This window comes from Dendrobates tinctorius, unplaced genomic scaffold (assembly GCF_039654945.1).
Source record: "Dendrobates tinctorius isolate UK_male_01 unplaced genomic scaffold, ASM3965494v1 ptg000094l, whole genome shotgun sequence".
Taxonomy (NCBI): Eukaryota; Metazoa; Chordata; class Amphibia; order Anura; family Dendrobatidae; genus Dendrobates; species Dendrobates tinctorius.
In genome coordinates, this window is record NW_027361762.1 from 11,435,323 (window position 1) to 11,450,109 (window position 14,787).

Genomic DNA, 14,787 nt, shown 5'->3' on the forward strand with positions numbered 1-14,787 from the left:
GAAAAAAAAATGGATTTCTTATTTTCACGGCTCTACGTTATAAACTTCTGTGAAGCACTTGAAGGTTCAAAGTGCTCACCACACATCTAGATAAGTTCCTTAATGGGTCTAGTTTCCAAAATGGGGTCACTTGTTGGAGTTTTCCACTGTTTAGGCACATTAAGGGCTCTCTGAACGCAACATGGCATCCGATCTTAATTCCAGCCAATTCTGCGTTGAAAAAGTCAAACGGTGTTCCATCCCTTGCGAGCTCTGCCGCGTGCTGAAAAAGGGGTTTACCCCCACATATGGGGTATCGGCGTATTCAGGAGAAATTGTACAACAAATTTTGTGGTTGATTTTCTCTTTTAACACTTGTGAAAATAAAAAAAATTGGTTCTGAAGTAATTTTTTTCCAAAAAAAAGTTAAATGTTAATTTTTTCCATCCACATTGCTTTCGTTCCTGTGAAGCACTTAAAGGGTTAATAAACTTCTTGAATGTGGTTTTGAGCACCTTGAGGGGTCTAGTTTTTAGAATGGTGCCACTTTTGGGTATTTTCTGTCATGTACACCCCTCAAAATGACTTTAAATATGATGTGGTCCCTAAAAAAAATGGCTTTGTAAATTTTGTTGTAAAAATGAGAAATCGCTGGTCAACTTTTAACCCTTATAACTTCCTAACAAAAAAAAATGTTGCATCCAAAATTGTGCTGATGTAAAGTAGACATGTGGGAAATGTTATTTATTAAGAAATTTATGTGACACATCTCTCTGATTTAAGGGCATAAAAATTTAAAGTTTTAAAATTGCAAAATTTTAAAATTTTTTGCCATATTTCTGTTTTTTTCATAAATAAACACAAGACTTATCGAAGAAATTTTACCACTAACATGAAGTACAATATGTCACAAAAAAACAATCTCAGAATCAGCAGGATCCATTAAAGCGTTCCAGAGTTATAACCTCATAAAGGGACAGTGGTCAGAATTGTAAAAATTGGCCTGGTCATTAAGCTGCAAACTGGCTCTGTCGCTAAGGGGTTAATAAATAACAATTAATATAAAAATAACAAAATATACAAAAAATATATATACAACCATGAGTCAAAAAATAATATATAAATAAAAATATAAAAAGTAATAATAAATATAAATAAAAAATAATAATTAATGAATAATGAAAATAAAAAATAATAAATAATATATATATATAAATAATATAAAAAATAAATAAATGATTAAGAGAAATAATGAAAAAAGAAAGAAAATGTGATAAAATATAAATAAATAAATTATATTATAATAGTGTACATATATATTCATTGAAGGTAATAATACACATATAATATAAATATGATATTACTAAAAAATAATTAATGTGCACAAAATATAATAAAAAAATAATGATAATGTAAGATCTATAATAATAACACAATACCAATAAATCTAAGAAAATATTTTATATACATAAAAACCATAATGAATAGTGAATACATAATGTAATATATAGTATCAATAAAAACTGAAGAATAATATCCAACAAATATGAGCCTTCATAACAGCTTCTTAGTTCCACATAGTATCCACGAATCCAGGAAGAATATCAGCCAGAATATTATACAACCGTATACGAAATAAAATAAGTCTATAAAAAATAAAAAAATAAGATTAAAAACACGAAACGACTTAAAATTAAGTAATATTGGTTTAAAAAAATAGAAAAATTGAATAAAGCTAGGCAAGGTTTACAAAAAAGGAGTAAAACTCAAATTCTCATTCAAGCCATTGGGAGACACAGTATCTAAAGTCCAAATCCACCTGATTTCTTTTTTAGCTAAAAGATTCCCTATTTGTCCTCCTCTTTCATTGGGTTGTACCATGTCTATCCCTATTACTTTCAATAGTGAAGCATCACAATTGTGGTGAACCTTAAAGTGTCTAGGGATAGTTTTTAGTAAGGAAATGTCATCAATTTCTTTTGCGGCAATAATCCCTAATATATGTTCCCTAACACGAATTTTCAATTGGCGTATGGTCATTCCAACATAAATCAAAGAGCAAGGGCACGTTGCATAGTAAATAACTGCTCTAGTTGTACAAGTTATTGAGTGTTATTGAGTGTTTAATCCCATACGTCAATGTATCCTTTGAATTCGAGAAGTTTTGTGCCCTACTAATATTGGGACATGCCACACATTTCCCACATGGCTTAGAACCCAATGATTTTTTCGCTTTTGACAAGAAACTAACAGGGGATGGAATCGATACATAGTGACTTTTCACCAAATAATCTCTTAAATTCCTTGATCTTTTAAAGGTAATACTCGGTGCGTCCCCTATATAATTAGACAGTATCGGATCTATTATTAAAATTCCCCAAGATTTGGTCAAAACTTCTCTCATTAGATCAGTTTGGCCGTGGGGTACTGCGTAATGTATCTCACACATTGGTTTGATTCTCTAGTTTTATCCCCATATAGCGCTTGATGTCTGGTGGTATTTTTTGCCCGATTATAGGCCTTTTTAATGGAACGATGGCTATACCCACGTTCTAAAAATCTCTGTTTTAATTCTAAAGCTTGTATTTCAAAGTCCTCATCTCTTGAACAAATTCTTCTCAGTCTTAAGAATTGTCCTACTGGGATGGATCGTATCATGGCCGGTGGATGTGATGAATTTGCATGAAGGAGGGAGTTAACGATTTCCGAAAAATGTCAGTGTGTAAACAATCATCCTCACCTCTCCTAACACTAACTTCTAAAAATTCCATTTTATTTTGGTCGAACTGATATGTCAAATGTATATTATAAGGATTACTGTTCAAACATGACATAAATTCATGAAGAGATTCCACCGACCCCTCCCATATCAAAAAAATATCATCAATGAAACGTACCCACATTAGGATACGTTCCATTGATGGTGCCAATCCAGAAAGAAAGAGGTCCCTCTCCCACAGCCCCAGGAATAGGTTTGCATAAGCTGGCGCAAAAGAAGCACCCATTGCAGTGCCCTGGAGCTGTAGGAAGAAGGACCCCCTAAATAAGAAAAAATTGTGCGACAGAGCAAATTCCAAAAGTTCCACAATAAATTGACGCATGGAATTAGGTGTAGTAAATGAATATAAAAAATATTCCAGAGCTTTAATACCATCATTGTGACGAATGTTCGTATAAAGTGATTCCACATCGCATGACACTAATAAGGTGTCACTGCCAATGTGGAGCCCATCCACCTTTTTCAAAAATTCATTTGTATCCTTAATAAATGAAGGCAATTCCTCCACTAATGGTTGTAATCTAGTGTCCACAAATCGATTAACATTCTCCAAATAATTTCCACATCCAGATATGATGGGTCTACCTGGCGGGATTGATTGATTTTTGTGGATTTCTTCATGAATTTATGTCATGTTTGAACAGTAATCCTTATAATATACATTTGACATATCAGTTCGACCAAAATAAAATGGAATTTTTAGACGTTAGTGTTAGGAGAGGTGAGGATGATTGTTTACACACTGACATTTTTCGGAAATCAACATCCGTTAACTCCCTCCTTCATGCAAATTCATCACATCCACCGGCCATGATACGATCCATCCCAGTAGGACAATTCTTAAGACTGACAAGAATTTGTTCAAGAGATGAGGACTTTGAAATACAAGCTTTAGAATTAAAACAGATTTTTAGAACGTGGGTATAGCCATCGTTCCATTAAAAAGGCCTATAATCGGGCAAAAAATACCACCAGACATCAAGCGCTATATGGGGATAAAACTAGAGAATCAAACCAATGTGTGAGATACATTACGCAGTACCACGGCCAAACTGATCTAATGAGAGAAGTTTTGACCAAATCTTGGGGAATTTTAAAAATAGATCCGATACTGTCTAATTATATAGGGGACGCACCGAGTATTACCTTTAAAAGATCAAGGAATTTAAGAGATTATTTGGTGAAAAGTCACTATGTATCGATTCCATCCCCTGTTAGTTTCTTGTCAAATGCGAAAAAATCATTGGGTTCTAAGCCATGTGGGAAATGTATGGCATGTCCCAATATTAGTAGGGCACAAAACTTCTCGAATTCAAAGGATATATTGACGTATGGGATTAAACACTCAATAACTTGTACAACTAGAGCAGTTATTTACTATGCAACGTGCCCTTGCTCTTTGATTTATATTGGAATGACCATACGCCAATTGAAAATTCGTGTTAGGGAACATATATTAGGGATTATTGCCGCAAAAGAAATTGATGACATTTCCTTACTAAAAACTATCCCTAGACACTTTAAGGTTCACCACAATTGTGATGCTTCACTATTGAAAGTAATAGGGATAGACATGGTACAACCCAATGAAAGAGGAGGACAAATAGGGAATCTTTTAGCTAAAAAAGAAATCAGGTGGATTTGGACTTTAGATACTGTGTCTCCCAATGGCTTGAATGAGAATTTGAGTTTTACTCCTTTTTTGTAAACCTTGCCTAGCTTTATTCAATTTTTCTATTTTTTTAAACCAATATTACTTAATTTTAAGTCGTTTCGTGTTTTTAATCTTATTTTTTTATTTTTTATAGACTTATTTTATTTCGTATACGGTTGTATAATATTCTGGCTGCAACGATATTCTTCCTGGATTCGTGGATACTATGTGGAACTAAGAAGCTGTTATGAAGGCTCATATTTGTTGGATATTATTCTTCAGTTTTTATTGATACTATATATTACATTATGTATTCACTATTAATTATGGTTTTTATGTATATAAAATATTTTCTTAGATTTATTGGTATTGTGTTATTATTATAGATCTTACATTATCATTATTTTTTTTTATTATATTTTGTGCACATTAATTATTTTTTAGTAATATCATATTTATATTATATGTGTATTATTACCTTCAATGAATATATATGTACACTATTATAATATAATTTATTTATTTATATTTTATCACATTTTTTCTTTTTTCATTATTTCTCTTTATCATTTATTATTTATTTTTTATATTAATTATATAGATATTTTATTTATTAGTTTTTATTTTCATTATTCATTAATTATTATTTTTTATTTATATTTATTATTTTTTATATTTTTATTTATATATTATTATTTTTTGACTCATGGTTGTATATATATTTTTTGTATATTTTGTTATTTTTATATTAATTGTTATTTATTAATATATGTAATAACACATATACTTGTATTTTCCTATCATTTATTGATGAACTTAATAATACAAATATTTTTATTTATTATTATTTATTTTTTGTATATTATATATTTTCTTACTATATATTGGAATTCACATATTTTTCTTGGAATATGTATGTTATTTTCAGTATCAATTGATGGATATAAAATATTGTATTGATTGCGGTTATTTCCACCTTATCCTATTGATGCGATGCTCCTGGTGGTGCGCATGCGTGCTCCGTGTCCGGCGTCCTGACTTGCCGCGTCCTCGTGACCTTGGTAACGCCGGGCCTAGTGCCTGTGTGTTCCGCTCACATGGTCCGGCGCGTGGGATTGTGGGACCTCCAGACTGCGCATGCGCCACCCCCACCCCCGGAGCACCGCTATCAAAATCAGCGCTAATATGCTGATTGGCGCTGTTTGTGTCCACATATATAAAAAACCCCCGGATTCATTATGTAGCCACCCCCTGATGAAGGAAAGATTCCGAAACGCGCGTCGGGGAGCGCGTGATAGGGACGTGGTGACCCCTATAGGTAATGATCTGTCTATGTTATACTGCGCTATATATGAATTAATTGTAATTTTCCAGAGAAAAAGGTGGCACTGTTTGTTTTTTATATATTGTGCACAATTCTGATTGCACAGGCACTCTGCACCTTATTTTGGACATGTGAAAAACTTTGTGAATATATATAAATGTGGTTTTAAAAGGCACATGTGGTTTTATTATTTTATTTTTTTGTGTATAACATCACTATGTGACAATTTTGCACATTGCACTTTGCACTTTTTCATGTGTGTTATTTATTTATTATTATATTATTATTTTTATGGAGAAATACAGGGCGCATCCACTGTGTAAATCCGTATAAAAAAACACAATAACAGAGAAAAAAGGAAGGTGCTCACCTATTGGGGTTGTGAGGAAGTCACAACACCCATAAACGCATGAGAAGCAGCAGCAAATCTGCACAGGGTCCTAGGACAAATTTGCAAAAACGGCGTGAAAGTGCAATAAGGACTGCGCTTGCTTCTGGTGGAGTACAAGGTTCTTTATTCAGCCAACGCGTTTCCTGAGCCTACTGGCTCACTTCATCAGGGCAGATTACATTAAAAGATGGTGAAACATTCTTATAGAGAAAAAAATGGCGCCAATACAGGGTTAAATGACATCAGCAAAGGTCAAAGAAAAAAAAAAAAGAAAAAAATTCAAAAAACAATGAAATTTTATTAACATAAAAACACCACAATAAAAGTGTATTAAAATGAGAAAAAATATATAAAATTATGCAAAAATAAAAATAAAACAGAGTGCTATGGATCACGGGGTAAAAAGTGGCTAAGGTTAATGAAAAAAAGGGGGGGGGAGGGGTGAGACCTCAAGGAGTATTAGAACCTGGCTCATGAAGTGCAGATGTATGCTGTAAAGTGCAAGTACCAGGTATTAGTCCACTAAACCATTGGATTTAGCTGGAGTGGTTTAAGAAAGAATTTAAGAAATTATTTGTTTTATAGAAATCAAAATTCAGCAAAATAACTTGAAGTGGTATTAGAACCTGACTAATAAAGTGCAAGTGCAGGTTGTAAAGTACGAGGTATTAATCCACTGAACCATTAGAATAAACAGAAGTGGTTTGAAGAACATAAAAGGAATTGTTTGTCAATTTATTTTATAGGAATCAAAATTCAAAAAAAAAAAACAACAACTTCAAATGGTATTAGGAACTGGCTCATAGCAGGGTATAAGGTGCAATTACAAGGTATTAGTCCACTCGACTATAAGACTGTAATGATGTTTTTTGTATGTATTAGTACATTATACCATTAGACTTAAATGATGTTTTTTTGTAAAGAAATTGTCTTTTCATTTTATTTTGTAGAGAGAAAATCAAAATCGGACATCAGAGAACAAAAAAAAAAACCAAAAAAAAAAAAACATAAAATTGGGTAAAATGTAATAAAAGTGTATGAAAATCACAATAAGGATAAAATCAAATAAAAGCATCATTGATAATATTGAGGCCATAGGGGCCAATTGTCTTCAATTTATAGATCCAATAGACCTCTTTTCTGTTTAATGCTTGGGTTCTATTGGAAACGTGTTCAGGGATGTGTTCTATAGGAAAAATGATGGCTTTAGAGAAATCTCTTTGGTGAAATAAATCAAAGTGTCGTGACAGACCATGTTGTTGATAGTTAGCATGTGTATCATGTGTACTATCAGGCCAATTTTATTACTACCTACAACTCCCAACATAAGGAGATTAAAAATATACTAGGGGACCTATGGTACATTATCCAAAAAGATCCTGTACTTAATAAAGTTTTGCCTGACAAACCTACTGTTACATTTAGGAAGGCCAGATCACTAAAAAATCATCTGGCCCCTAGCAGATTGAGCCAATGTACTCCCGACAATCATACCGGCTTGACACCAGGCATTTTTAGATGCCAGAGACCCAGGTGTAGCCTTTGCAGCAATATTGCCCATAATACCTTCATCTTTTCACATCCATTCACCTCAGAAAAATTCACCATCACTAATCACCTGTCCTGTGTGTCTGCCTTTGTTATCTATGTTATCCTGTGTCCTTGTCCTAAATTATATGTTGGGAGAACCACACAACCCCTTCATTGTAGCATGAACTCACATAGACACAACACTAAAATTGGATATCAACAACATGGTCTGTCACGACACTTTGATTTATTTCACCAAAGAGATTTCTCTAAAGCCATCATTTTTCCTATAGAACACATCCCTGAACACGTTTCCAATAGAACCCAAGCATTAAACAGAAAAGAGGTCTATTGGATCTATAAATTGAAGACAATTGGCCCCTATGGCCTCAATATTATCAATGATGCTTTTATTTGATTTTATCCTTATTGTGATTTTCATACACTTTTATTACATTTTACCCAATTTTATGGTTTTTTTTTTTGTTCTCTGATGTCCGATTTTGATTTTCTCTCTACAAAATAAAATGAAAAGACAATTTCTTTACAAAAAAACATCATTTAAGTCTAATGGTATAATGTACTAATACATACAAAAAACATCATTACAGTCTTATAGTCGAGTGGACTAATACCTTGTAATTGCACCTTATACCCTGCTATGAGCCAGTTCCTAATACCATTTGAAGTTGTTGTTTTTTTTTTTTGAATTTTGATTCCTATAAAATAAATTGACAAACAATTCCTTTTATGTTCTTCAAACCACTTCTGTTTATTCTAATGGTTCAGTGGATTAATACCTCGTACTTTACAACCTGCACTTGCACTTTATTAGTCAGGTTCTAATACCACTTCAAGTTATTTTGCTGAATTTTGATTTCTATAAAACAAATAATTTCTTAAATTCTTTCTTAAACCACTCCAGCTAAATCCAATGGTTTAGTGGACTAATACCTGGTACTTGCACTTTACAGCATACATCTGCACTTCATGAGCCAGGTTCTAATACTCCTTGAGGTCTCACCCCTCCCCCCCCCTTTTTTTCATTAACCTTAGCCACTTTTTACCCCGTGATCCATAGCACTCTGTTTTATTTTTATTTTTGCATAATTTTATATATTTTTTCTCATTTTAATACACTTTTATTGTGGTGTTTTTATGTTAATAAAATTTCATTGTTTTTTGAATTTTTTTCTTTTTTTTTTTTCTTTGACCTTTGCTGATGTCATTTAATCCTGTATTGGCGCCATTTTTTTCTCTATAAGAATGTTTCACCATCTTTTAATGTAATCTGCCCTGATGAAGTGAGCCAGTAGGCTCAGGAAACGCGTTGGCTGAATAAAGAACCTTGTACTCCACCAGAAGCAAGCGCAGTCCTTATTGCACTTTCACGCCGTTTTTGCATTATTATTTTTATGTAATTTTTGCACTTTTTTATAATCTCCTTTGGAAAATGGTCATTTCATAATATATGTGGTATACATATTTGATATATTAATTGGGTCTTATTATTCTTCTGAACATTGTTAAATTGTCCCTATACGTGCACTTTTTTTGTTTTAATTGGTTTTTAATATAACCACCTGTATAATACAAATATAATAAAATAATATTTAATAAGTACACCCTGTCTGGTTTTCTTTGGTAAAGAGGTCTCTTGGTTGGTTGGTGTATTTTATCCTTAACAGTGTGTTATCACTGATTTCACTGGACACTGGTGATATATTTTATTAATCTTTATTACTATTATTATTGTTATTTTTTATAATATACAATTTTATATTATATCCAGTGTTGGTGTGTTCTCTTCTAGGGTTGGAGTTAGAATTGGGGGGTTCCACTGTTTAGGTACATCAGGGGGTTTCCAAACGGGACATGGCGCCCGCCATTGATTCCAGCCAATTTTGCGCTCAAAAAAAGCAAACGGTGCTCCCTCCCTTCTGAGCCCTGCCATGGCCTAAACAGTGGCTTTCCCCCACATACAGGGTATCAGCGTACTCAGGAGAAATTGCACAACAATTTGGGGGGTCCATTTTCTCCTGATACCCTTGTGAAAATAAAAAAGTTTAGCTCCAAAGTAAATTTTTTGTGAAAAAAGTAAAATATTCATTTTTTTCCTTCCACAATGCTTTAGTTCTTGTGAAGCACATGAAGGGTTAATAAACTTCTTGAATGTGGTTTTGAGCACTTTGAGGGGTGCAGTTTTTAGAATGGTGTCACTTTTGGGTATTTTCTGTTACATTGACCCCCCCAAACTGACTTTAAATGTGAGGTGGTCCCTAAAAAAATGGTTTTGTAAATTTTGTTGGAAAAATGAGAAATCGCTGGTCAACTTTTAACCCTTATAACTTCCTAACAAAAAAAAATTATGTTTCCAAAATTGTGCTGATGTTGTTATTTATTAACTATTTTTGTGTGATATGACTCTGATTTAAGCGCACAAAAATTAAAAGTTTGAAAGTTGCAACATTTTTGCCAAAATTCTGTGTTTTTTTTTTGTTATAAATAAACGCAAGTCATAACAAACAAATTTTACCACTAACATGAAGTACAATATGTCACGAAAATATAATCTCAGAATCAGCGGGATCTGTTGAAGCGTTCCAGAGCTATAACCTCATAAAGTGACAGTGGTCAGAATTATAAAATTTGGCTTGGTCATTAATTACCAAATTGGCTCTGTCACTAAATATTAAAACTTAAACCAAATACTATGCCCAGATAACATAATAAAGCCTCACCTCCCGTGCTGGTGACGTTCCAGCGGTGTCTGCACTCGCGGTCCCAGGGCTGTGATGCAGTGGCACGACACGTGACGCACAGTGCCCAATCAGCGCTGGTGTCAATGTCTCCGACTTCGGACAGACTGAACATGAAGAGGAAGCCAGGGTTGCAGCTGAACTCGGACTTCCTCTTCATGTTCAGTTTGTCTGAAGGAGGAGACAGTGACAGCAGCGCTGATTGGGCACTGTGCATCACATGTCGCTCCACCTCATCACAGCCCTGGGACCACGAGTGCCAACATCGCTGGAATGGCGCCAGAACACGAGGTGAGTACAGGCTTTATTATGTTATTGGGTAATAACATTTAGTTTAAGAAGGGATTGTCCTTGTGGTGAAAAACTCCTTTAATATCTGCGGAGCACCTAACAGTTTTGAAGCATTTGAGGGGGCTGTTAAAATGGTATCACTTTTGGGGAGTTTCCAATATATAGGCCTATCAAGGTCCATTGAAATCTGAATAGGTCCCTAAAGAAACAGGTTTTGTAAATTTGTCGAAAAAAAAAGAGAAATTGCAGCTAAACTTTTAACCCCTCTAATCTCCTAACAAAATAAAACGACATTTGAATAATGATGCAGATGTAAAGTAGACATATGGGTAATGTCATTTATTAATTACGGTATTTTGTACAGCATGACTTAAGGGCCTGTCACACTAAGCGATATCGCTAGCAATATCGCTATAACTTGTGACGTTATAACGATATCACTAGCGATATCGCTGTGTGTGATACTTACCTCCGACCGCTCCCCCGCTGGTTATCGCTGATCGCGCGAGAACGTCCTGGACCGTTTCTCGTCGTCTGCTTCCTGCGGCGCTTCCTGCTGTGACGACGAGTGACGCGCGGAGCCAGGCAGGAGGACGCAGGATCGCCTGGTGTGACAGGTAAGTAGCGACCCTCGACCCCTGCGATGTCGCTGGTGAGATCTGCCTGTGTGGCAGCTCACTAGCGACCACTTAGAGATGTACCAGCGATCCTGACCGCGTCATATCGCTGGTCGGGTTGCAATGAAAGAGAAAGAAGTGTGCAATATGGACGCAAACAACCCAAAATAAATGCAAATAAAGTACTAATAATCAATTATTATTTTTATTGAAAACATATAGAAAGAACACACAAGTGACAAAAACATATTAAAAACAATTAAAAAAGGCCAAAAAAGAGTTTGGCCTAAAATGACACTCCAGAATAACAGGTCTTTTGATAAGGACCTGATATATACCCCATCCAATAAATAAGGGCAGTGACTAATGAAATAGTGCAAAATACACATGTATATGCAAACCACAAAGTAAACCCCAATGCGTAATTTGCAGCTCTAGAAGCATACAATATAAGAAGCACAATAAATATGATGTAACACGGTGCAGTAATCATAAACGACCATAGAGCATGGTTGCAGTTGCCCAAAAATGCATAAATACACCACACAATAAAATACGAACTTCAAAGACCACTTCCCCTGAGGAAGCCACGCTAAAGGTGGTGATACGCGTGGGGTAATACCCCCCCTCCTATTTACATCTTGTGGGCATTTGACTTATTATGATACCTTTATTTTACCCTCATGTGTGCAGCCTTTAGGTGCTTAGAGGTTTGGCATGTCTCTTATTGTAGAAGACTTGAAAAGCTCTTTTGAAGCCATAGCTCCTCATTGTGCGGTATATCCACATCCATGATAACCGCATTCATATTATTTTTTTTTTTTTTTTTTCTGACAACTGTCACACATTCAGATATTTGGTTTATCATTACCTCTATGGGTTTATTGTTTCTAGATATTTTGAGTATTGACTTTTTTCAATACAGATCATTAATAGGTTGTCTTTGAAGTTAAAGTATTTTATTGTGTGGTGTATTTATGCATTTTTGGGCAACTGCAACCATGCTCTATGGTCGTTTATGATTACTGCACCTTGTTACATCATATTTATTGTGCTTCTTATATTGTATGCTTCTAGAGCTGCAAATTACGCATTGGGGTTTACATTGTGGTTTGCATATGCATGTGTATTTTGCACTATTTCATTAGTCACTGCCCTTATTTATTGGAGGGGGTATATATCAGGTCCTTATCAAAAGACCTGTTATTCTGGAGTGTCATTTTAGGCCAAACTCTTTTTTGGCCTTTTTTAATTGTTTTTAATATGTTTTTGTCACTTGTGTGTTCTTTCTATATGTTTTCAATAAAAATAATAATTGATTATTAGTACTTTATTTGCATTTATTTTGGGTTGTTTGCGTCCATATTGCACACTTCTTTCTCTTTCATTGCAATTCCCCTTTTTAAGTGTGTGGACTGCAGCTCCCTGTGGTTTATTTGTAGTGCCCTCAAGGTTTTTTATTTTTTCATATCGCTGGTCGGGATCGCAGGTACATCGTTAAGTGTGACAGTACCTTAACTGGGTTAAGGGTATAAAGATTGAAAGTTTGAAACGCAAGTCATAACAAACAAACTTTTACCCCTATCATGAAGTACAATATGTCACGAAAAACCAGTCTCAGATTCACTGAAGCGTTCCAGAGTTCTGACCTCATAAAGAGACAGTGGTCAGATTTCATTAAGGTCAAAATTAGATCGGTCACTAAGAGATTAAATGACGTTTTATTTTGATAGACCGAACTATGGGCATTATGTGTGTGTATGACATATGGTAATTGTGCTCCAGTGGTTACCTGTTTTCTAGTAATATTCTCTTGTAGATATCTATGGCTTCCTGGTAATGGGATCTCATGTAATGTATGGATGCCAGGCTCAGCTGATCCTCAATAATATCCTGCAGGTTCTGATGAAAGACCATCAGCCTCTTCTCATCGCTGAACTATTGGAAGAGACAAAATGTTTACTCCAAAGGCATGGAAACAACTTATTACAGCTCTATTTCTAGTTTGCAATACTGCAATAAAACATTGCGGTACCCCTTCTGGGGGAAGAAGAGAGAACAGTGGAGATAGCAGCGCAAATGTGAGCGAATGTCATAGACTGCGAGAAAGAGAACTATGATATGCCATGGACTTCTATGGCCCCCATCCTGGATCTGCCCCCATCCCCCTTCCATATGCCATGGACTTCTATAGCCCCATCCTGGATCTGCCCCATCCACCTGCCCTATGCCATGGACTTCTATAGCCCCATCCTGGATCTGCCCCCACCCCCCCATCCACTTTTCCTACACCATGGACTTCTATAGCCCCATCCTGGATCTGCCGCATCCCCCCATCCACCTTCCCTACGCCATGGACTTCTATAGCCCCACCCTGGATCTGCCCCATCCCCCCATCCACCTTCCCTATGCCATGGACTTCTATAGCCCCATCCTGGATCTGCCCCCATCCCCCCATCCACCTTCCCTACGCCATGGACTTCTATAGCCCCATCCTGGATCTGCCCCATCCACCTTCCCTACGCCATGGACTTCTATAGCCCCACCCTGGATCTGCCCCATCCCCCCATCCACCTTCCCTATGCCATGGACTTCTATAGCCCCATCCTGGATCTGCCCCCATCCCCCCATCCACCTTCCCTATGCCATGGACTTCTATAGCCCCACCCTGGATCTGCCCCATCCACCTTCCCTATGCCATGGACTTCTATAGCCCCATCCTGGATCTGCCCCATCTCCCCATCCACTTTCCCTACGCCATGGACTTCTATAGCCCCACCCTGGATCTGCCCCATCCACCTTCCCTACGCCATGAACTTCTATAGCCCCATCCTGGATCTGCCCCCATCCACCTTTCCTACAGCCCCTACCCAACATCCCTACAGTCCCTTTTGTACAGTTGCTTTGGCAAAACTAATGTGTATTTAGTCCTGCCAATAAAGCTTCTTTGAATTTGAATCTATGTGGAGCGACAGACACTTTCTATTGTGTAGCGCTATAGCTGAATTTCATAAAAACAACATGGAGACAACACACAATGGGACTCGGGAACTGCTTGTTCATTAGACTTTGCTCTTTCCTTGCTCTCAATATGGGGAGGTCAGGCACTGCCATAAGGAGTAAGCCAAAGGGCCCGTTCCCACTAGTGTAGATTCTCATATGGGAGAGGATCGGGCTGATTAGGCTACTGACACTCAGATCAGAGTCTGTCAGCGTTTGATCCGAGTATCATCCTAATATGATCCGACTCTCTCGCATTAGAGAATGGCAGCACATGTGCAGACAAGATGGAGAACTTAATTTCTCCATCTTCTCCACTGTCTCTGTCTGCATCTCTGTGTGGATGACATCTGAGTGCAGTCCAATGTTTACCACACACTCACAGACTGGTGTGAGTGTGCATGATCCCGATATTGGAAGCACTCGCTGAATGCTGGGATTGTTTTCACATGCCATAGTACAA

The 14,787-nt window shown here is 36.2% G+C and overlaps 1 protein-coding gene across 1 annotated transcript in view; it reads right to left on the minus strand.

The window, feature by feature from the left end:
* IFT56 (intraflagellar transport 56) overlaps window positions 1-14,787 on the minus strand; it is a 144,061-nt gene that overhangs the window by 56,421 nt on the left and 72,853 nt on the right. Inside the window, 1 exon segment of the mRNA XM_073586669.1 lies at window positions 13,117-13,262. Coding sequence (XP_073442770.1) covers window positions 13,117-13,262 — 146 coding nt within the window.